Here is a 22,736-nt window from a genome sequence, read left to right as displayed (position 1 = left end):
TTGTTTTTATTCCTCGTTCGGGGAAGGGGGGTGGGGCTGTTGGGTTCTGCTGAACCGCCGAACCGCCTCCACCTTCCCTTCAACTGCCAACAAATAACGGGTATTTAAGCTGGGTGCCCCCCAGCAGGTAAGGGGGGAGCTGGGTGCTGCCCTCCACCCCGCTCAGAACACTCAGGCGCTCCCAGGTTCAGTTCTGCACGCTCCACAGCCCCAGCTGCGTCCTCCTGCCTCCCTGCGTGGGGCCGGGGGGGTGGAAGTGTCCTGCGTGGGAAAGAAAGGGCAGCACCCCACGTTCCCCAGAACCACGCAGAAATCACAGAAATCTGGGCTCCATCAGAAGGGGGGTGGGCAGCAGGGACAGGGAGGTGATTGTCCCCCTCTGCTCTGCTCTCGTGAGGCCCCGTTTGTTGTACTGCCTCCAAGTCTGGAGCCCCCAGTGCAAAAAAGACAGGGAGCTGCTGGAGAGGGTCCAGAGGAGCCACAGAGATGAGCAGGGCTGCAGCACCTCCCTGCAAAGACAGGCTGAGGGAGCTGGGCTTGTTCAGCATGGAGAAGAGAAGCTGTGGGGTGAATCATTGCAGCCTGCAGTACTAAAGGGAGCCCAAAAACAGGAGGGGAGTCAGCTCTTGGGAAGGGGAGATGAGAGCAGGACGAGGGAAATGGCTGGAATTGAGGGAGGGTGGATTTCAGCTGGGTGTCAGGGGGAAGTTGTTTGCTGTGAGAGCGGTGAGGTGCTGGAACAGCTGCCCAGAGAGGCTGTGGATGGGCATCCATCCCTGGAGGTGTTCAGGGCCAGGTTGGATGGGGCCCTGGGCAGCCTGGTCTAGCATTAAATGAGAAAGTTGGTGGCCCTGCATGTGTCAGGGGGGCTGGAGCTTCATGATCCTTGAAGTCCCTTCCAACCCTGGCCATTCTGTGCTTCTGTGAAACACCAAGGTTGGAAAAGAGCTCCAAGATCATCCAGTCCAACCACGTGCTCTGACTGCACTGGGGGACTTCTCTGAACCCCCCTCAAAAGTCCGCACAGCTTTGGAGCTTTTCCTCTGGGGGTGGTGATGAACTCCCTGTGCTGCACAGCTCTGATCCCGTGGATCAGAATGGACTGCAATGGACTCACCTGCCTGAGGCACAGCCGTGTTGGACACATAAATGAGGGGCAAGGTCTGCAGCCTGGCCAGGAAGGCGTTGTATGCTGCCAAAACAGAACCTGGTCAGCAGCACCAGCGATTCTGGCCTTAAGAAGTGCCAAGAGGTGGGGGGGGGAACAGGGATGGGAGGGAAACAGAGGGATGGGGGGGAAACAAAGGGAGGAGGAGGGGCCGATGGGCCAAAGGATGCGTTTCTGCAGGTGTTGATTAGTGGGTTACAGAGCTCGTGCACTTACCGAGGTAAGTAACAGCTGTCGATCCCAAAACAGCAAAGAGAGTGAAGAGGAGGATCTGGTAAGAGCTCACAAGCTGCCGGTGAATTCCCACTGCGCCGCGCTGCCCTGAGGTGCAAAGTAGAGGAGGGGGTGAGCCGTGCACAGACTGCAGCTCCAAGAGCTTCCCCCAGCGGCCTGCGAGGGGCAGCACCTGCAGATCAGCGTTGCACCGGCACGGCACCGGGCTGCATCGGGGCACTGCAAGCGGGCACGGGGCTCTGGGAGGTCCAGAAGAGGGCACTCACCCGCGGGCTGCTCCCCCGCGACAGCTCTGGCTGTGACCGCGTCCCTTTGGCCGGTGAGAGGACAAGAGACGGTGATGGAGACTGCTGGCCTCTGCTGGAGGGAGCCGAGGTCGAGCACACGCACTGTGTAATGCACGAGCCCGGGCTTGTTGGGAAAGAACTCGGGAGGCGTCACTGCTACGGCTGGAGAGCCGGACTGAACCTCGGGACAGAGAAACGCAGCGTCAGCCACCGCAGCTGCTTCCAAGTGCAGGAAATGGTGACTGCTCTCAGAGACCCACGGGAGAAATGGCTGAGAGGGACTCGCTGCGACCACCAGGACGTGGTGAGCACGTCCCCCTGGTGGCTGCGTGTTTCTGCCCTCCCCGGAAAGGAGCCAAAAGAACAGAGCTTTTCTACATACCTCCAGTTTTTCCAAGACTTTTTCAGCTCCCAGCACGCTCAGCACGCCGCTCAGCTGCGTGGTGCTGAACACTAATTCCGACTGACCGAGGTAAAAGGCAGGGAGGAAAGGAATGGTGATGCTTTGTGTGTCACTGCTGAGAGAAACCAGCACGTGGACGGCAGTGTTGGTTGTGCTGAGCGCCAGGAGGGCTTCTCTGGGCTGCGGCTTAGCAGTGATTACACAGACATAGAGACCTGCATTTGAGACAGGATTCACAACAGGACAAAAACAGGGCAGCGGAATGAAGGCCAAAGTGCTGTGAGGTGGATCTGAAGTCAGCCTCACCTTCCTGGGTGCTGAACTCTGGGCTCACGTGGAAGACATCCCCAGCTGGAACGCCCGCCACGGCGCTGCTGAACTTCAGCTGGCACTGCAGGTGGGACTGCGGGACCAGGCGCTGCGTGATGGCACCGACCTGAGCAGAGCTGCAGGAGCCTGCGGGAGGAAAACAGGGATGAATCCATCAGCCTCTCACCCTCAGCAAAACAAGGTGAAGTTTGCCCCAAGACACAAAGCAGTGCCGTTCAGGTTTCCCTATCAGAACCCCAGCTCTGGTACTCACAGAGGCAGCTCCTACCTTGGAGGGTTTCTCTCCCACTGCTCGTGGCAATGAGAAGGTGGAACGCAGAGGAATTGGGAGCGTTGGTTAAGTAGCTTTTCTGACCAGTCTGGAGATGTAAGTGTGATGAGCCATTGACTGCGACCTGAAAGATCCAAAACAGACACTGACTCACGCAGCAGGGAAATCGACCGCTTCTCTTCTTTCTGTTATTCTACACAACTTGCCTAACTGGGTAATTAAAGATCAGTCTGAAGTACACTAACGAGCACAGTAAAACACCTTTAATGTAAACGAGAACTGGGCCCTCCTTGTTCCATTTCTGCAGTTTTGCTGCCAGGAGTTTCAAAGCAACTCCGAGTCCAGGCCCTGCTCTAACAGTGCCTACCTACACAGGGTGCTCTTATCAACACAGCCTTAGAGATAACAGCTGAACTACTGCTCTTCTTCTTGATGTACAACAGCATCAACACGCATCCAGTCCTGGTATGCAGAAGCAGGCTGCCCCTCTCATAGAATGGCCTGGGTTGCAAAGGCCCCCAGTGCCCATCAGTTCCAACCCCCTGCTGTGTGCAGGGTCACCAACCAGCAGCCCAGGCTCCCAGAGAACCCATGGGGTGCCATTAGGATCCATGGGGTGCCATTAGGATCCATGGGGTGCCATTAGGATCCATAGAATCATAGAATCCTAGAATGGCCTGGGTTGAAAAGGAGCACAATGATCATCAGTTCCAACCCCCTGCTGTGTGCAGGGCACCAACAAGCAGCCCAGGCTGCACAGAGGATCCATAGGGTGCCATAGGGTGCCATAAGACCCTATAGTGTGCCTTAGGGATCCTCAGGGTGCCATAATCATAGAATCATCACAGAATCCTAGGATGGCCTGGGTTGCAAAGGCCCCCAATGCCCATCAGTTCCAACCCCTGCTGTGTGCAGGTCACCAACCAGCAGCCCAGGCTGCCCAGAGCCACATCCAGCCTGGCCTTGAATGCCTGTAGGGATGGGGCATCCACAGCCTCCTTGGGCAACCTGTTCCAGTCTTTACCACCCTCTGCGTAGAGTGGTCTCTCCCCTGTGGAATGGTGCTAAATACCTCTCTGTGTGTCTTCACTGTCCCTGGGATATCAAGGAAAACCACAGCAGTTCCAGAGCTCCTCGCTAACGCTGCTCCACTCACGCTGTCTATGATGAGCACAGAGGGGGGGGAAACGTGCCACGTCCCTGGGTCACCTGCAAACATTGGGCTGCAGGTTGGCTGCATTGCGTGGCAGCCTCCAGTCAGAGCCTGCTGCAGGGCTGAGGAGCTGCATTCACCCAGCAGTGAGCACCACAAATCTCTTCCCATGCATCTTTAGAGTTCCTGCAGAGGTCTCCTCCTTGTAGGCCTCCTCAGGGAACTCCTTCCCCACGTTTCTCTGCTAAATACACCTGAATAGTGCTTGCTAATTCGCAGGGCCAGAGAGCTTAGAAATCATATTCACCTCAATAAATCAGGATCATAAACTGGAAGGTTAAGTTTGGGGTTCAGCAAGTAAGAATGCTCGGGTGAACTTGAACAGAATGGGAGAAAGCTTTCTGCATTCCTTGGGAGGCTCTCTGGTTCTTTTTATTCTAAAAATGCTATCAGAGACTTAATTTACCATGTAGCTCTGATTAGCCAGTAATAAAGGCACAGAGGCAGGCCTGTCGCCCCATTACGCACGGAGCCTCTTAATGCAGTTAAGGAAGGCTTTGTTTAAGCACCAGTAAATTGCCCCGAGCAGCCTGTCCTTTCAATGTCTATAAAACAGCCATTCTCAAGTTGGGGAAAACGGGAAAAAATGCTCTTTTTGTGTCAAAGATAATAAAATTGGGCCCACGCTTGAACTCTGAAGAGGCAAGGAAGCAAGCCCTCCTGCAAACAGGAGGCAAGGGCTGCGAGCATCAGGAATGTGTGCACGTGGATGCAGCTCCATCCCCACCCCGAGGCACAACACCCATCCCAGGGAAGATTCAAGGCTTCACAATTCTTAGAGGCATCCCATTAAAACCCCACCGACCTTCCTCTGCTCCTACATGCAAAGCAGACTTGCTGCTTAGCAGCCCAGCTACAGCAAAAGGCACACAAACCTTCCTGGTTGACAAGGGGCGAGCTGAAACAGACAACATCTCCTACTGCAAGGGCCCTGGGCAGCTCTGGCTCAATGGCACGCTCCACAGGCACAGGGATGCAGTCCACCACACCTGGATGCTTCCTATCCTGGACAGTCAGGAGCGTCACTCCTCTGCTCACAGCCTGAGCAACGTAGGTGTGATTCTGATTTGCAGGTCTAATGAGCAGCAAGTCATCTCTGAAAACAAAGATCTCCTAAGCAAGAGGAAACTGCTAAATGTCACCCCTCCAAAGGCACGTTTTGTTTCCCACACGTTGCCACGGTGTGGGTGAGGGGCTCTCAATTCTCAACAGCTGGTTTCAAACGTATTTCAAGTTTAAGACGGATCTTTACATCTCTGTTATCAGTCGTGATGTAGAAGTGTGTGAGTTCTCCCCCCAGGAGCCACAGGCAGCTCTCAGGACTGTACCTGTTCACAGACAAGTGCAGCTGGGCGTGCTGGGCGTGAAACTTCTCCCCGATGCTGTTGTAGAACTCAACTGTAATGAGTAAGGACATTCCCAGGGGGAATGCAGCCAAGGAAATGCCACTGCTGGTATAGATTTGGGGACTAACGTTTATCCTTATATAGGAAATGGGTGCAACCTGGAAAAGTAAAGTTACACTGAGCCCAGGTGCTTTCCCTGCATGAGCCCTGGTGGCTGAACGCTGCCTCAACTCTCACCTGGATGCTGGTTACGATTGTCTGATTGACTCCAAAGAGCTCCAGGGAAGTCACCTCCAATGCAGCAATGCCTGAGATGGGTCCAGCCCTCAGGAGACCCTGATCACGTTCCTCAAGGACTGAGGAGTTGGGATAACACTGCAAGATCTGGAAGCTGACAAACGCAGCCCCTTCCCTTAGCCAGGAACAAAAGCAAGAAGACTCTGTTAGATTTGCACAGCCTGGAAGTTCGTTTCACTCTCAAGCAACGAGCAGCAGCAGCTCATCTTTTATTTCTTTTTTTTCTCCTGACTGTGAAAATGTTCAGGATGACTCTCAAGTTCTTCAGGACCAACGTCTCAACAAAACTTACCACCAACACCCCAACGGTACAGGCAGATACCAAAGCCTGAGATCTTCCTTTGGAGGCAGGAATTCAGGAGTTTGCTTTCTCAGATTAACCATGTCTCTGTTAGCACTCAGCGGGGAATGTTTCACCCAGACTGAGCTGTCCCTTTAAAAACCTGAGTAATGTTTTCTGCTCTGTGCTCAACTACACTCAATACATTCTTTTCAGACAGCAGCTCGAAGCAGAACATGCTTCAAATTCTCTGCTTTGGAGCAGGAAATATATAAGACTCTGCTGAATATCTCAGGACAGGAAAAATAAGCTAAGAGGCAGCTGCACGTGCTGCCTGGAGAGAAACACATCGTCAGCTGCCCTGCGTTCTGGGTTTTCCTTTCTGTGTCTACCTGTTTGTGTACAGCTTGAGTTGAGAATTCGTGGACATTAAAATTTGCTCAGTGGAAAACAAGGGAGAGAATACAAACAGCTTTTCAAATACCTACAGGCAGAACAAAAAGAAATTATTAAACACAGACACTGAAAAATGGATTAACAACAGCTGGAAGTTAGGAGTGAAGGAAAAGCAGTTCCTGGTCACCACAAAAACAGACATAAAGAGGAGGTGTGAAGCTCTCCTTGCAGCTGTGCCCAACCCGTGTGCCCCAAATGAAGCTTTCCTGCTGCACTCGCTCATGCAGGCTGCCCCTAGGCGTCTCCCACTCCAAACATTGCCTCTGCAATGAGCCCAGCCCGTGGCACATACCAGGACCTGTACTTCATCTGACAGCTCAGTCACGTTCCCTTCAAACTGCCCAGCAGATGCATTCAGGCACTGCACCTTCACCCTGATGCTTGTTCTACCTGCTGCCCTCGTGTACACGACCATAGCAACGTTGTTCTGTGCTGGGAGCTGAATGGAAACCTGTAAGAGAGACAGCTCAGCTGCAGGCCAACCCACCTCTAGATTAACAACTGCTTACATGTTGCCTGTCCCACCTCCTGAGGCCTTCAGCCACACACACTGTGCTGTAAGGCCACTCTTGGAGGCTTCTCCATACCTTCCTGTGTCGAGGAAGCAGCTCTAGGACATCTCTTTTGCTCACTGACCACTGGAAACTCAGCTCTGGGTTAGCGTTACTGAAGGAAAAGGGAGTCAGCATGTTGTTCAGCCCCACCACGAAGACTGGCATCTGCAGAGGAAGAACAGTCACCAGAGGGAGGTGTCACAAAGGAAGAATGCTGTCACCAGAGGGCATCTGAGCTTTCCTGTATTCTGGGCTTCTTGGCCCAATCCTGTACGAAGGGCAGAGCAGCCACTGGGGCTCATTTTATGCCATTAGCAATTGAACGTGAACCCCTAAAACTCGGAGGAGGGGAATTATGTTGATACACAGGTAATGAATTTAGTACAGCAGTGTGTTCTCTGCAGTCCTTTAAAATACAAAAGAAACCCTCCTCTCCCTGGCTTAAATGCCTGGCAGCAGTGAGGAAGTCACCAAAAATCCACTGAATGTATATTTCAAGACCTGAAATCAGCCCCTGCATCTCCAGGGAAACTGAAAGGAAATGTTGCTGTTTTGTAGCACTGTAGCTCTCTGAACGCACCCAGATATTCCTTAGCAGCTGAGAAATTCAGTTTTTAAAAACGCATTCCACTCTGTCTGCAAAAATCCTCCCTCAGAATCTCTCATTTGTTTTTAAAAGCACTGAAGGCACACGACAGCCCTCCAAATCTCCACAAAGGAATTCCAGACAGTGCTCTGCTACAACACAGCTCCCTCCGGCCGCTGTGACGTGGCATTCCAGGCTCCTCACCAACCCACATCCATCTCTGCTGCCCTCACGCTCACACAGAGCTGTTTCCCAGCCCATAAATCCAGTTAAGGGCAGAGCTGTAGCCTGCAAGACTTGAATTCCATGTGAGCAGCTGGAGAGGGCTGGTGCTTCTCTCTAATCTACGGTGCTACTTTCTGCTGCACGCTAGAATGAATGAACTAGAAGACTGAAGGAGTTCTTTCTCCTCCTCAGTCAGCACTGAGCTCAGGGTTTAGAACTGCAGGCATTTATTAATCACTTTATCAGGGTAAGAATCTTCCTTAACTTCTGGCCAACAGAATTTTTCAGTGTGGGCTACAATACCTCAGTGCCTGTGATCAGCCTTGTGGAGGGTACATGAATTCTTACTGCTTTTAACTGGATCACTTCTAGCTCCACCTGATCCTGCAAAATGCAACAGCAGTTCAGCACGGTGACATTTGCAGCCTGCAGCTTTACTTCTGAAGCACGCTGCCCTGCCTGCTTCCTGTCAGGCAGGGAGGGGACAGCCAGCACCCCCCCACGGTCAGACTGCAGCGTCCCAACGCACGAAGGTTTTTCGTAAAGCTCGTTGGATTCCCGCTGCCTCCTCTCCTGCACCGAGCAGTGCCTTTCACTGTATCCCACTGGGGGCGCCAGAAAGCAAGAAAGAAGAGCGTGAGAAGTTTCCCCCTGTCTTGCAACGGTCATCTCTCCTGCTTGTAACTGTTAAACTGCTTTTACTGATACATGACAAACACCAGATCCCTATGCCCTTAATGGGAGGTTTTTCCCAGGCCAGGTTTTCAAGGTCTGGCTACCAACACGATTCAAAAGCCTGACAAAGGGAAGAGGGAGTAAAGAATGCAATACAGGGAAGATACCTGTGAAAACGCAGTCACTCTTCCCGTGTCTTCACTAACCACCTGAATGGTGCCCTGGATGCTGGTTGTTCCCACTGCCTTTGCTGTTACGTGTCCAAGGCAGCTGACCTCAGCGACGGAGCGGTTGGTGACAGAGAAGTGGACGATGGATTGTGGCTGGGGACCACCTTCAGACATCACCTGAAGCACATTTAAATAGGTGAGATGTCCATTAAGACACACATCAGTGAGCAAATCCCGATGCCGTGAGGTAGGGAATTAATATCTCCAGTTGCCTGTTCCACACCTCTCCCATTGCAGCCCTTTCACTTCAAAGGATACAAAGTCCAAAATGCACCCATCTCCTCGTGCCCTCTGAGCACACGGCATCAGGACTGGCATCACACCCTGCTGAGTCTGTGTCTGCAGCACCCAGCTCTCCCATCCCAGCACTCAGGAGCAGCACGCTGCATCACTGAAGCTCAATTCAACAATCAAGGAGGGCTCTGGAATGCGGCGCCCACCTTCGAGCACTGAACTGAGGTCTGACCACCACCATTTGGGAGTAAGACCACTAATAGGATTCAGAGCCTTTACTCCTAAGCTTCATTAAGCTCTTTTCACCACCATGAAGTATTCAGGGGGAAAGGAAGCAAAAAAATGCTCACCTGCATCATATTGTGTGGAATAAGGGTGATTTTCCTTGGGATCAGTTTAAACGGAGAAAAGACCTGGCAGAAGGGAAGGATATTCTACTGTAAAACATTACACAAGTTTTTTTCTATACAGCAGACAGAGCACAAAGGCTGCTGGCACTCAGTTCTCACAAGAGCGTGTCTAAGGGGATCTGGGGACAGCCCTGCACAGAGCTTTCTAGTGAGGGCAGTGGTTCTGCCTTCTGAATGGAAGGGCTGGCAGAACAATGGGCCACGCTGCCAAAACGCAATCAGTGGAGAGCTGCTTTTATTTCCCCTAAAGCACTTTGAACATAAGGATTCCACAGCAGCCAAAAATGAGCAGATTTCAGTGCTGTGCATCCTTACCTCAAGTTTCCGAGGAGCAGAAGTGATTTTTCTGCCCATCTTGTCCCAGGCTGTAGCTACCAAAGTCGTCTGGCCCACGGCAACAGCATGAAGTACGTGCAACTGGGAATATTCTCCTGCTTCCTCCACTTGCCTAGGAAGACACTTTAGCATGACTCCACTTTTCATTTCCTGTGTTATAACTATGAGATAACTCGGGCAGGAACTGCTGAGCTGGCAAGTTACAACAGAGAGGCTTGTATTATCCACAGCACAGAGCTCTGAATGGCAAAACAGCACTTAATAAACACAATAAATGTGAGGGAATCGACTCCTTCGTCAAAAGAGAAACACATGGACAGAGCTACCAGGTCTGAAGTCATGCAAATAGTTCCTCTGGAGTCCTCAGTCCTGCTTTTCCTCACAAGGTGAATATTATCAGCTAGTTCTTTGGAATGGCCCAGCCCAGGCAATACTCACACAAGGGTCACAATAGGTGATGCTGCTTGCAGCTGCAGCTTCATGTACTTGAAGTATTTACTCTGCAGGGGAAGTCGCTGAAAACCCAGGACCCGAACAGTGGCCAGAACGGGCCTGCCAACCTCAGCCTGCATCGAAAGGGAAGAGGAGGGAGGAAGGGAAGGGAGCAACTCACACACCCTTCCTTGCTCTGGATGCTCTCGTGGTATCGCCTCCGCTGGGTGGGCAATGCATCCCATAATACTGGGTTTTAGGAGCAGTGGGGCTTCCCCAGGGCCGTATCACCTTTTCACTGAGATCCACCTCCACCTCCAGCATGTCAGACACGCGCACGTGGGCTGCAGCTGGTGGCAAGGAGGCCAAGCAGGAATCGTGGATACCCAGGCTTAAAAATCCAGGCTGCAAAGGGGTGACCTGTAAGGAAAGCAAACAGGCACAGCCATAGCAACAGGAGAAAATATTTCCATCTCTGTTACAGAAATGAGGTGTTTTGCTCAAACACACAGCTGCACTGATCCTTGAGCACAGCTATGGGACCTCTGTCAGCCCACACAGCTCCCACAGGACCCTTCCTGTACCAAAGGGAGCAGTGCACTGTCCTGGGGAACCTGAACACATCTGGCTTCTACTTCCAAGCCACACAGCAGCCAAAAGTTCAGTCTTTGTCCTCTGGCAGTGAGATTAGATTTCTCTCTCAAATAAAACCTGTGAAGTTTTGACTTCTGACTCAGCCACAAACTTCTGCCCTCTGGGTCCAAACCAACCAGCTGCACTGCAGGTACTGCAGGAGGACACAGGAAACTGCAGGAGGGGATTTTTGTAAGGAACTACATCACATCTCAGCCCAACCAGGAGACAGAGGGAAAAAAAAAAACAACACAACAAAAAGCAAAGTGAAAGATTGATTTCTTCCTCTTTTCTGAGGTTGAACCTTCTTCAACAGCCCTGCACAGCAATCACCTCAATGGCACTGTCTGCCTCCAAGTATCTCACGTTCACTATTCCCTCCGTGCTGCTGTTGACCAGGAAGTATCCAGAACCTTCCACAAGACTGAACACCTCCTGTCAACGAAAACAAAATCCCATCAAAGAACTGAGCCCTGAGTCCTCAGCCGTTCTGAGCTTTCACTAAGAAAGGGGATATCACTACAAAATGTGCAGGCATCACTTGTTGCACACATTTTCATAGATCCTGCAGGCACAACACAGCTGGGAATGGTGCTGTTACCTTCACAGCAGGGTGGTTGTAGACAGTGACATTATCAGGCAGAACCATCACGTCCTCAACCAGCAGGAACTCCACAGAGGTAAATAAGCCAGACGCTGCCTAGGAACACAAACAAAATCAGAGCAGTGTTCCATCAGTACTGCTCCTCAGGTTACAAAAGCAGCACACTCTTCCTCCTGGACAGAAAGGAAATGATGATGCAGATTGCAGATTGCAAGCAGGCAATTTCTCCTGACAGAAATCTCTCCCTGTGAAGCTGCAAAGGTTGGTATTTAGAACTGAAAATGAAGTGTTACTGCATTACCATGGAGATCTGTCACCAAATGGTCAGGCCCTCTGTGTGCCACAAAGGCTCCTCATTGCTCACCTGTGGGCCACCACTGCTCCTGTATTTCACAAAGCTGACTTCAACACGAACAGTTCCTTTAATCTGATGCACTTCTAGAAGCTGATGTCCTGCAAGCGACAGATGACAAAAAAAAAAAAAAAAAAAAAGAGAGAGAAAAAGAAACCAAAACCCTTCAGAAATACTCTTAAACAAGATGTTGAAGATTTTTCAAGTTTCGCTGCATTCCTGAGGAACAATTTTGAATATCAACATGTAAATGATGTCCTCCAAAGCACAGCAGTACCGTGCAGCCTGGTCTGCCCGCTGCCATCATCCTTCAGCACCATCCTGGTGGCTCTGGCATCAGAGAAGTGTGCCAGGCTCCCGTTGGATGACTTCCACTGCAGCACCAGCGAGCTGAAGTTGTCAAACTTGCGTTGCTGCCCATCAAACACTGCCAGCTCCAGCTCTGTGCTCCTCTGGCTGGAAATGGGGACCTGCACACAAAGGAGCAGATCCATTACAGCTCACTGCCTGGCTCTAGAAGGAATGTTTCCTCCTCCCAGACAAGAATCAGTCGGATTCCAACGACAGGACTCTGTGCAGCAGTGGCTGCTTCTATCTCCCAGCTACAGCTTGACCACCCAACGCATTGAAGGGCTTCCTCTCTGAGCTTTCCTGCTTACAACATCAATTACTGCCAAACCAAACACAATGGGCAGAGGAAACCTTGTCAGCAAAGGGCCCAGGCCATCATTTCATAGAATCACACAATCATAGGATGGCCTGGGTTGCAAAGGCCCCCAATGCCCATCAGTTCCAACCCCCTGCTGTGTGCAGGTCACCAACCAGCAGCCCAGGCTGCCCAGGGCCCCATCCAACCTGGCCCTGAACACCTCCAGGGATGGATGCCCATCCACAGCCTCTCTGGGCAGCTGTTCCAGCACCTCACCGCTCTCACAGCAAACAACTTCCCCCTGACACCCAGCTGAAATCTGCCCTCCCTCAATTCCAGCCATTTCCCTCGTCCTGCTCTCATCTCCCCTTCCCAAGAGTTGATTCCCCTCCTGTTTTTGGGCTCCCTTTAGTACTGCAGGCTGCAATGATTCACCCCGCAGCTTCTCTTCTCCATGCTGAACAAGCCCAGCTCCCTCAGCCTGTCTTTGCAGGGAGGTGCTGCAGCCCTGCTCATCTCTGTGGCTCCTCTGGCCCCTCTCCAACAGCTCCCTGTCCTTCTTGTCCTGGGGGCAGTTCTGCTCCGAGCCTTACCAGCTGCTTGCTGTGCTGTGGCAACAGACAAGGTGGAACAGCACGGAGTGCTCCATACGACGGGCTCACAGCCATGCTGACAGGAGCAGCACAGATGAACGTCACCACTGCTGACTCCACAGCAGGTGCAGGGTTCAGCAGCCCAGCCCGGTTCCCTGCACGGAATGTGAGCACCTGTAGGGACACACGGAGAGCTGCAAGCCGTCCAGATCAGCCACAGAGGGCAGAAAGTAACTGCTGTGCCTTCAAATGCAAAGCTGACATGCATAGCATTAGGTGTGCAGAGCCAAAGGATGCGTGGTCAGAATGATTAAGAATTATTATGGTTGGAAAAGACCTCGAAGATCATCAGGTCCAAGTGTCAAGCCATCACCACGGTGCCCACTGAGCCGCGTCCCTCATCCTGTGACCTCCTGCGGCCAGGCATGCCTGCCACTCCTGCTAACCATCATCTCAGTCAGGATGCAGATGATCAGAAAGACCAGAAGCAGCACCTGCAGCACAGATCTGGTGGCTCAGAAGGTTCTGAGATGCTAAGAACCCTCTGCTGGCTGGCTCCTGCATCGTGTTCTTCAGTTTAATACTGAACTCATCACCAGATTCAGATTCTGAAAGGAGTTTTCTTTGCAAATTGCAGCTCTCCCCTACCCTTACTGACTGTGTCCCATTCCTAGGGCTATCTGGGTATCTCCCCAAAACGTTTTTTTGCCTTGTAGAAGTTTCTGTGGGCACAGTTTGGAGGAAAGTTTCACCACAGCTGTCTGTGCATTATGACAGAACCACCAGCACAAATAGGACCCCTACTGTTCTTCCCCTAAACACAGTTCTGAGTCAAATGGGAACCAATAAACCAACAAGTGTAAGAAGAGTGAAATTCTTTGTTAGCAGATCCCAGGCTGTGAGCTCTATACTCAAGGGAAACGTGAGACTACACATGCAAATCTACCCACACTGCAGCTCCTTATGAAGTTCAGAACACAGAGATGGAAGTTCCTTACCTGCTCCCCCAGCTCCAGGCACACAGCATGGTACACATACTGCTTCACTTTCCTTTGGGTTGGCAGTCGGATTTGTACCACCTCAATTTTACCTTGATGTTCTGCAGTCAGTTCCGAAAAGAAACGGGACGGTTCCAAAACCCACGGCCCTGGGCCACCCTCAAAAACAATCTCCTTCATTGCCTTCCAGGTCACCAAAGCCATCTCCACCGGGTTGACAGCCTGAGCACGTGAAGAAAAGAAAAGCAGGAATTCCAATTTTGGTGCCATCTGTCAGTGGGGGGGTTCACTCAAGTCGAAAAGAGACAAAAAAGAACCACTGATAGCACTTAAGGCTTCCAACTACTCCAGCAATGCAAGGGATGTTTAAGGTCAACCCACAGGGCTCTGTAATGCTGGAATGAGGCCACGCACACACATGAGAAGCAGACAAGAAACTGGAGATTGTTATAAAATATCCCCGTTTTTCTTCTGCATTCATTTATTCCAAGCTGCCCAAGAAATCTAGCTTAGACCCCACCTATAAAAGTGCTGATCCAGCAGCACACAGCTCAGACTGAAAAACGAAGAGCAGCCCAAACACACTCCTGTTCTTCCCCCAAAAACTGAAGTCAAGTTGACTGTTAAACCCATTTACTCCCATCCAACAGAATGGATTTTGTTCGTTGGTTAATTCCCAGCTGCAAACAATTCAGGATGCAGCACTGTGCAACAAAGCAGGTCAGCAATTCAAACACAGCACACACGTCCTCACCCTGAGAGGTTCATAAGCAGCAAACGTTGCACTTGTTTCCAGGTACTGCTGGTGGACATTAACGCTCACTGTCAGCAATGTGTGTCCCACAGACCTCGCTTTTATTTGGAAGCTGGAGCAGACTGTCCTGTCAGGCTTCTGACGACCTAAAACAGAATGTCTTTGCAGCAGATCTGTGATGAAATTAAGTGCAAGAGAACCCTTAACCTCATTTGGTTTTCCTAAATGTTCCCGCAGATGGTACATTTGATCCCTCAGTTGTTGGGAGTCAATTATAGAAGAGCTGAATCACAGAATGGCCAGAGTTGGAAGGGACCTCAAGGATCACGGAGCTCCAACCCCACAAAGCCACCAACCTCCACGTTTCACAGCAGCCCAGGCTGCCCAGGACCCCATCCAACCTGGCCTCAACACCTCCAGGGATGGACAGGGCATCCACAGCCTCTCTGGGCAGCTGTTCCAGCACCTCTCCACTCTCATAGTGAAGAATTTCCCCGACACCCAGCTGAAATCTGCCCTCCCTCAGTTCCAGCCATTTCCCTCGTCCTGCTCTCATCTCCCCTTCCCAAGAGCTGACTCCCCTCCTGTTTTTGGGCTCCCTTTAGTACTGCAGGCTGCAATGATTCACCCCGCAGCTTCTCTTCTCCATGCTGAACAAGCCCAGCTCCCTCAGCCTGTCTTTGCAGGGAGGTGCTGCAGCCCCTGCTCATCTCTGTGGCTCCTCTGGACCCTCTCCAACAGCTCCCTGTTTTTCTCATCCTGGGACCCCCAGCCCTGGACGCAGTGCTGCAGATGGGGCCTCACGAGAGCAGAGTAGATGGTTCAACCCCATCGCAGCCTCAGGATTCATTAACAGCTGACAAAGTCCCCACAAATTATACAAAGCACACTTATGAGAACAAGCATTTCGGAGCTAACCCATCATACCTCCTTCTGCAAGGACAAACACTCCCCTCTTTTCCATGCTTATCTCCAAAGGTAAGAGGGAGCAGTCAGTGAAAGCCATGTACTCCCTCGTTTCCCTCTGTGTGAAGTAAGCCTGGAGAGGAGCCAGCACAGTGTGCCCCACCTGCACATCTGCGTGCAGAGGCATCAGTTCCAGCTTTGCCAGAGGTTCCACAAACACCTGCATGAGCAAAGCATCAGGAAACAGCATGAGAGCAGAAAATCACCACAGCGTGACAGCCTGGCAGTGAGCAGGAAACAGCCCAAATCAAAATATGGGAAACATTGATGGTACCTTCGCTTACAAACGCTCCAATCGTTCTTATATGATGCTAAACAGGATGTAAAATCAATTCAACAGCTAAACAGTGCTGCATAAAGAAGCACCTGACACTCAAGATGTAAGAAATACTAAGACACAAGTCTTAATGTAAATATTAATGTGAAACCCTAATGTAAATATGTAAAATCTAATAAGACACAAGTCCAGTAATGAAAAGTGCAAACAGTCCCACTGACAGAAAGCTGCAATAAAAGCCTCCAGAAAACCAAGCCCAGCTCTTCTGAACAACAAACACACTTTGACCTTCAAGCAGAAGCTTTCAGTTTCTAAGCCCGGACAAGATGGCAATTCAGAACAACAAACAGCCCAGAAAAAAAATAATAAAAGAAAGACTTTCCTGTATTTCTGCATAATGAAAAGGGTTCTGTGCATCTCTGGCCTGAACTGTGCAGTGCCCCTGGGCCAGGCCTCCGCTCACCACTCCTTGTATGGTGACTGTGGCCACAGTTTGATTGGAAGAAATCCAGGAGAAATTGCCACTGCCTCCTTCCACCTGTAAGAGCAGAAAGGAAAGGGGAGTGCCATACAGTACAACAGCGTCCTGGCAACAGGACTGGGGGGGGAAAACAACCGTGTGCTCATGGGTTAGCTATGGAACAGCATCAGAAGGCATTTCTGTTGCTCCTATGCTTATGCAACACTTTCAACAGTTCAAATCTGCAGCGGCGTTCAATGATGTACAGCCAAGTAAACAGCACACGAAATGGGAGCGAAGAACAAAGTGACAAAGCAGCACAGAGGAAGAAAAAGGAAAGGCAAAGGGAGGGATGAGCACTGGGGGACAGGAACGTGGCATTTGTGGAGAAAGAAAAAGAGCACGTGGGCTTATCAGTGAGAAATGGATGTTGTGGAGGGAGCCAGTGGGAACAGAACCACGAGGCTCCCAAAACAAGGAGGCCATCACAGCTTCCCAAAGCACACTCGGCTTCACCTGGAGCTGGTGCTGATACAGCACTCCTGAGGGGTGCCACGGGAACGCAAGGAGAGGACAGGACAGCATGATGGGGTGGAACATCTTCACCTCCTGCTCACGGCTGATCACTGTGGGCAAGGGAGCACCAGAGCCATCCTGCAAACACGGGGACAAAAGGAAATGCATCTTTCCATCAGAGCAGCTTTGCATCCCAAAGACAAACTGATGGTCTTACATTGAATCCAGCCTGAACACAGGATCCCCACAGGAAAGATTGGTGCTGATTGTCACAACCACAAGCTTAGAGGATACACACGTGGAATCAATGGTTTCTTTTGGGGATTGTAATCCAAACAGCACTGCGATGCATCCATTTGCCCACAAAACACTTTACTTTATACAAAGTTAAAGGCAGGAGTCTGTGGCAGAACTTAAATCGTTTCCTTCACACATTTAATTTACGTTCCCAGGTGCTGAGGCCAATTGGCACAGCGTGCATTGCTTCTGCTACGAAACCCATCAGCTTTGACAACTACATCTCATCCTCTCACAGAGAACGATCCCTGAACACCTGGGAAGCTCTGGAAGCTGCATGTGGGAATGCTGCTCGGCAAGAAGCAGCTGACCACACGTGCTGTGCAAGATGATGTGCTGTGTGCAGCTCACTGAGAACTGCAGCTGCTCCAACAGCAGCACAAAAGCTGCAAGAATCCCTGGTGTCATCCAGCTTCCCAAGCTTTCCTTTCTAACTGCCTGCTTTCTCACATTTCTAAGGGTCAGTTTTTCGCTCTCGGATGCTCCCAGCTCAAAAGCTGCAGAAGGAGTTTGTATACAAAGACCTTGTGGGGAATAATTTGTTCTAGCAGGACAAATATAGCACAACTCCAATCACAGAGCAGCTCATTTCATGTGGATGCGAGCAGTGTTAGGACACAACCCAAGGGACTGAAAAAACATTCTGAAGAAAAGCCTGAAGGGTCTACAAACAGGAGGGGAGTCAGCTCTTGGGAAGGGGAGATGAGAGCAGGACGAGGGAAATGGCTGGAATTGAGGGAGGGCAGATTTCAGCTGGGTGTCAGGGGGAAGTTGTTTGCTGTGAGAGCGGTGAGGTGCTGGAACAGCTGCCCAGAGAGGCTGTGGATGGGCATCCATCCCTGGAGGTGTTCAGGGCCAGGTTGGATGGGGCCCTGGGCAGCCTGGGCTGCTGTGAAATGAGGTTGGTGGCTTTGCATGCAGTGTTGGAGCTCCATGATCCTCGAGGTCCCTTCCGACCCAAACCGTGCCGTGATTCTGTGAAAATCACAACCATCTCTATCTCTTACCTGCTGAAGGACAGAAACCAGCTCAGCTCTTATCCCTGTGGTGCCACCTTTTAGGACTCGAACTACATGGTAGGACCCGTTAGGAGACGACGTCAGCTCCTCAAAATGCTCCTTAGAAAAGTGGTAAGTTATCCTGAGGTTCTGCAAACGGACAAAAATCAGTCAACACTGCGCCCCCTCCAAGGAATCCCAGATTCATTCCACACAAACACCCACAGGACTGTGCAGTCCTGGAGAGCTTTGTAACACAGGTAAGACGACTGAAGTGTGAGTGGAAATTTGTGCAACAGAGACTGAAGGAGACTGAGATGATAAAAGCAACAGCCACTTTCCTTCTCCTGCTCTCTAATCCCCTCACTAGTCCTGAATATCCCCGTTGAAACCACTTTCAGTACACTTGGAATGCTGTGTTCATTCCACGCTCTCCATGACAGCAGCACAACTCATCACAGCACCCCAGGCAGCCAGGCGTTGCTAACAGGCATTTACTCACATCAGATAAATAAACCTTAGTGCTGTCTCTATCATAGACCTCAACGGTGATGGCGTACTGCCGCCGCACCTCCAGCACCCATCTGTCTCCTGGATAGACACTGAAACCTGAAACAGGAAACGTGCGTTGCTTTTGGAACCACAATCAACAGCAAGCAACAAAAAAATAAATGGTCGCTATACTTTTATTAAGAATTTTGATACCAGAGTTGCTTTTCTATCTGCAGGATAACTGCACGACTGCTAACTTGGTTTAGAAACTGTGAGTTTGTACTGCATTTTGTGCTTGATCAATGGGACGCTATTTTTTGTAACCAGTGTTTTTGTGCTGCCAAAAAGCAGCAGAGATTTTAGCACAGAATGAGGAATGTCAGCCGCAGCACTTCGAGGCACCGAACCTTTCTGGAGGAGAAGTGGTGACTGAAGCAGAAAGGCGCTCGTTATTCAGCCCCCAAAGTATCCGCTGTCGTGTAAAAACAAATTCCTGAATCCAAGCACGCTCTAACAAAAATATATATTTCAGCAAGCAGCACAAAAATGGCATGGAAGGCAGTCATGGCACATTCTTTCCACGCTCTGAGCCCCGCTGCCTGCTGCTGATCTTCAGCTTAGTTAATTGCTCTGATTTAGAAAGCAGCCCATCAAACGGAGCAAAGCCAACCTCAGTTTTCAAATCAGCGCACTTGGAAAGATGCAGTCTGCTCTGGCCTTAAGTTTCAGATGCCTGCTGCCAACAGAATGAAGGCACTGATACATTCAATATGTTCCTGATCAGAAAAAAAACCCAAAACAATGATGTGAGAGTTTTACAATCAAGCTCCTACTCCCTCATTACCTAAAAATCCAGCTTCTACCACATGGATGGTGCAGTTAGGCAGCCCAGATGCAGCTCGCATGTGAATGTCTTGATTTTTGTATAGGAATTCTGTAGGAGTTTTTTTTATTCAGAAGGAGCGTGGTCACCTTTAGTGAGCTGTAGAACTGGAAGGGTTTAAACACAGAGCAACTGAGGGTGTGGAGTTTGAATGAATTTTCACCTTCTGTTGCCATCAGCGGGGTTACATTTTGTAATTGGGTGGAGGAGGAGCCCTTGTGAATTGAGAAAGGAGGAAGAGAACTGGGAGGGAGAGCAGTGGGGAGCACGGAGTTGAGGGGAAGGAGGACGCACACAGGAATCCCCTCCAACAAAGCTCAAGAACCCAGAACAACTCTGAACCAAAACCAAAGCGTCCCACCTGCCTTTACAACCTCTTTCACTCCCAATCTGTGACCATAAATCAGGGAGACCACGCTTGGGAGACTGCCCAGCAGCACAGAATACAGCACAGAAGGATACTTCTATGGACCAGCACCAGGCTGCTCTGCCCCAGCTGCACGGCTCGCACAGCTGCAGTCCTCCCCTCCAGGTTGGCCACAGGCAGGAGCTCAGAGCCCCCAGGAGCAGCGACTTGATCCCGAAGCTCCAGCTCGTAATGCTCCAGAGGAAATTCCAGCTCTGCAAAAAGGTAATTTGACAAAAAATTGCAGTGATTTTATAACCACCTCCGCTCTCCTGCGAAGCATTCTCTTTCAGCAGGTACAAATGCAAGGACCAAACAATAACAGCAGCGCTCCATCAGTCTAAAGATGTAATTAGCTGGTGTTTTCTCCACGCATTGGCAGCATTAGTTCAGCGCTCAGGAGCTGACACACGAGCTCTGCAAGTATTGTGCCACAGAAATCAATTCACACCCACTCTGCCACCATTCCCCATTTCCACAGGGTGCTGCATTCCAGCACAACGAGGCCCCAGCAGTCAGGCACTCACAGCCAGACTCCATCTCTAGGCTCAGAAAACTGCAGCGTATCCACGTGCTGAGTTAGAAAGAGGTGAAAACTGGGCTCAACACTACGGTGCTAGGAGAATCATTTACCTGTCATCTTCCCCCGCACAACTTTTGCAACTCTGTATTTTATAAATGCTCCGACCAGGAGGTGAACATCATGAGCAGGGATCAGCACGATGTTCTCCAGAACCAGCAGGCGTACCACAGCAGCAGCCACTTTCTAATGGGAAATCAGAACGCTGCTGTTACCCACAGCCACGAAAGCCAAAGCCAGAAAAAAATGAGAAAGAAATGCACGTTTTCCGTGCAGTTTGCCTAAAACAGAGGTTTGGATTGTATTTTTTTTTCTATCAAGAAAGGGAAAATCGTGCTGATTGTTCACCTTGTAGGTCGGTTCGTGTATTCGGACTCTTACAACCGCTGCTCCAGTCGTGATTCCTGACACCAGGATTCTGTCTCCTTGTTTTTCTGCTCTTTCCAGCTCAACAATGTGGTTTGGTGGGGAATAGTCAGCTTCTGAGTATTTTAAAATCCTGACAAGAAAACAGAAGTAACCTTTGCTGCCATCTCCATGACCAATTTGGATTCACTAACGCAGACAGGCTGGCGTGCCATGCGTACACTGATCAAGAAGAAATCATTAGCAGAGAATCGTGGAAAAAAACAGGTAGGAAACACCCTTGGAACTCTCCAATCACACCCCCACTTTGAAGCAGAGGAACCTCAAACTTAAGCTGGATTCCTTGGGATCCTTTGACAGAGATTTAAAACTGCCCAAGGATGAAATTCAAGCATTTAACCCCATGCGTGTGAATTCCTTGTGCTTTCTCACCCTAGGAGCATCCCAGGATGAAAGCAAGCACTAAGCGTTCCCTCATCCTTTTTGTCACAGTCACCTTATTTTGTCTGACAATTCTATACTGTCCACATCCTCATCTTTTGCGACGCTCCACTCAAAAGCCATTCCTGACAAGCTACTGAACGTGTTTCCTGAAAACAGAAATGAAAATTCACATAAAGGGGAAAACTCATGCACTCTTGCTAGCTGACATGGTCAAATCAAACCTCCTTTCCTTCTAAACGCGAAGGCAACAAGCAGCATTTATTTCTCAGAGCACAACCTTGGCGTGGTACTGGGAGAGCCCTTCTCACCTTTGACATCCAGGGCTCTCACTGCCAACTCCAGGGGAGAATCCTCCACGTAGATCTCCCGGGTTCGGGACAGAATTTCAATGCTGTTGACCACATCAACCATCACATCACAGCGGAGCGCGTGGCCGGTGACTGCAGCAGGGGAACAAACAGTGCTTCGTTCAGCCCCTACAGGTTCCTATTGACCCAGCAGCTGCAAAAAGCTCTGCTAGTGAGAAAAATCAATAGTTGCTTTCTCATCCTGCAGAACCTGGCTGAGGCATTATCACTAATCACAGCTTGTTTTCAACACTAAAAACACACAATATCGTACACTTCTGTACAAGCCCTAAATCCCTCATCACCTCCCACCTCATGAGCTCCTGTTTTTCCACCCACCATGTTCCTCAGCTATCACAGCACTGCTCAGCTTGGTGGGCTGTGTGGACCGAGCAGACAGCAAGGCTTTCTGGGAGCATGCAGAACCATTCTCATAAAAAGGCTCAGCTGTGACAACGCTGTCGTGCGTGGAACGCCTGAAAGACACAAAGACATTCCCTCCTCTGCTTACATGTCCATTTTTACAGCACTGTCAGAGCACTGGGCTCCTCACTGCCCTTCTGGGCAGACCATGGGCCTCCGTTGGGCAGGGCCCAGACCTCTATGAGGCAGGTCATGGGCCTCCATTGGGCAGACCACGGGCCTCTGTCAGGCAAGCCATAGACCTCCACTGTGCAGGCCATAAACGCTGTCAAGAAGGCCATGGGCCTCTGTCTGGCAGCCACACAGCACAGCCATGGCCACTATCACACGTGAAGGCCTGATTCAGGCTCCCACGTCCTCACTGCACCCCGAACCCCTCCATCCCCACACATCTTTCCACCCCCCCACCCCTTTCAGCACTGCTTCCTCCCTCACCAGGAGTAACAGCCCCCCTCAGCCTCCAGCACGAAAGACACCCTCATCTCCCGGCTGAAGGGCAGCAACACTTTGGGCACATTAAGCTTAAAGGCGCAAGAAGGCACCACGACGAACACAACGAGGGCGAAAAGGGAAAAGCACCGAGCCCGCCGCATCCTGTCAGCGAAGCAAAATGGCGTCACCCGCAGAGCGCTCTTCCCGCCTTCCTCTAGGCGTCGCTCTGCGCATGCGCGTTAGGATCACGTGCGCCTGCACCCGCTGACTGCGCATGCGCGTTAAGACCACGTGCACCT

The 22,736-nt window shown here is 50.8% G+C and overlaps 1 protein-coding gene across 2 annotated transcripts; it reads right to left on the bottom strand.

Moving 5' to 3' along the window:
- Position 1: 1 nt before the first annotated feature.
- NUP210L (nucleoporin 210 like) lies at positions 2–22,705 on the bottom strand. Of its 2 annotated transcripts, none has more exons than XM_090126900.1 (40): positions 22,441–22,705; positions 21,922–22,058; positions 21,544–21,675; positions 21,288–21,381; positions 20,774–20,924; positions 20,479–20,611; positions 19,902–20,060; positions 19,401–19,469; positions 18,567–18,673; positions 18,074–18,214; positions 16,770–16,907; positions 16,179–16,331; positions 15,478–15,679; positions 14,551–14,696; positions 13,797–14,018; positions 12,799–12,972; positions 11,834–12,026; positions 11,569–11,657; positions 11,202–11,300; positions 10,934–11,035; positions 10,259–10,387; positions 9,974–10,101; positions 9,515–9,647; positions 9,140–9,202; positions 8,493–8,672; positions 7,954–8,034; positions 6,873–7,004; positions 6,578–6,736; positions 6,222–6,313; positions 5,490–5,664; positions 5,235–5,410; positions 4,782–5,002; positions 3,766–3,902; positions 2,691–2,817; positions 2,399–2,548; positions 2,072–2,307; positions 1,669–1,870; positions 1,385–1,489; positions 1,118–1,192; positions 2–261 (listed from the first exon to the last, which is right to left on the bottom strand). In XM_090126900.1, the coding sequence occupies exons 1-40, from the start codon at positions 22,596–22,598 to the stop codon at positions 188–190; spliced, it is 5,574 nt and encodes a 1,857-aa protein (XP_089983026.1). In that variant the 5' UTR covers positions 22,599–22,705; the 3' UTR covers positions 2–187. The 2 variants fall into 2 exon arrangements, with proteins under 2 accessions (XP_089983026.1, XP_089983027.1); XM_090126901.1 differs by having other exon boundaries at positions 1,669–1,864.
- Between the last annotated feature and the right edge of the window lie 31 nt (positions 22,706–22,736).

The sequence above is a fragment of the Phasianus colchicus genome, chromosome 30 (assembly GCF_987193195.1).
Source record: "Phasianus colchicus chromosome 30, bPhaCol1.hap1.1, whole genome shotgun sequence".
Taxonomy (NCBI): Eukaryota; Metazoa; Chordata; class Aves; order Galliformes; family Phasianidae; genus Phasianus; species Phasianus colchicus.
The sequence above is the reverse complement of the archived record's forward strand: the minus strand, read 5'-3'. Positions and strand labels throughout refer to the sequence as shown.

Coding starts and splice junctions, on each gene's coding strand:
- NUP210L (XM_090126900.1), bottom strand. CDS start 22,598: ATGCGGCGGGCTCGGTGCTTTTCCCTTTTCGCCCTCGTTGTGTTCGTC. Junction 12,973..13,796: donor GCCTGGAGCTGGGGGAGCAG/GTAAGGAACTTC, acceptor GTGTCCCTACAG/GTGCTCACATTCCGTGCAGG. Junction 262..1,117: donor CACGGCTGTGCCTCAGGCAG/GTGAGTCCATTG, acceptor TTTCCCACGCAG/GACACTTCCACCCCCCCGGC.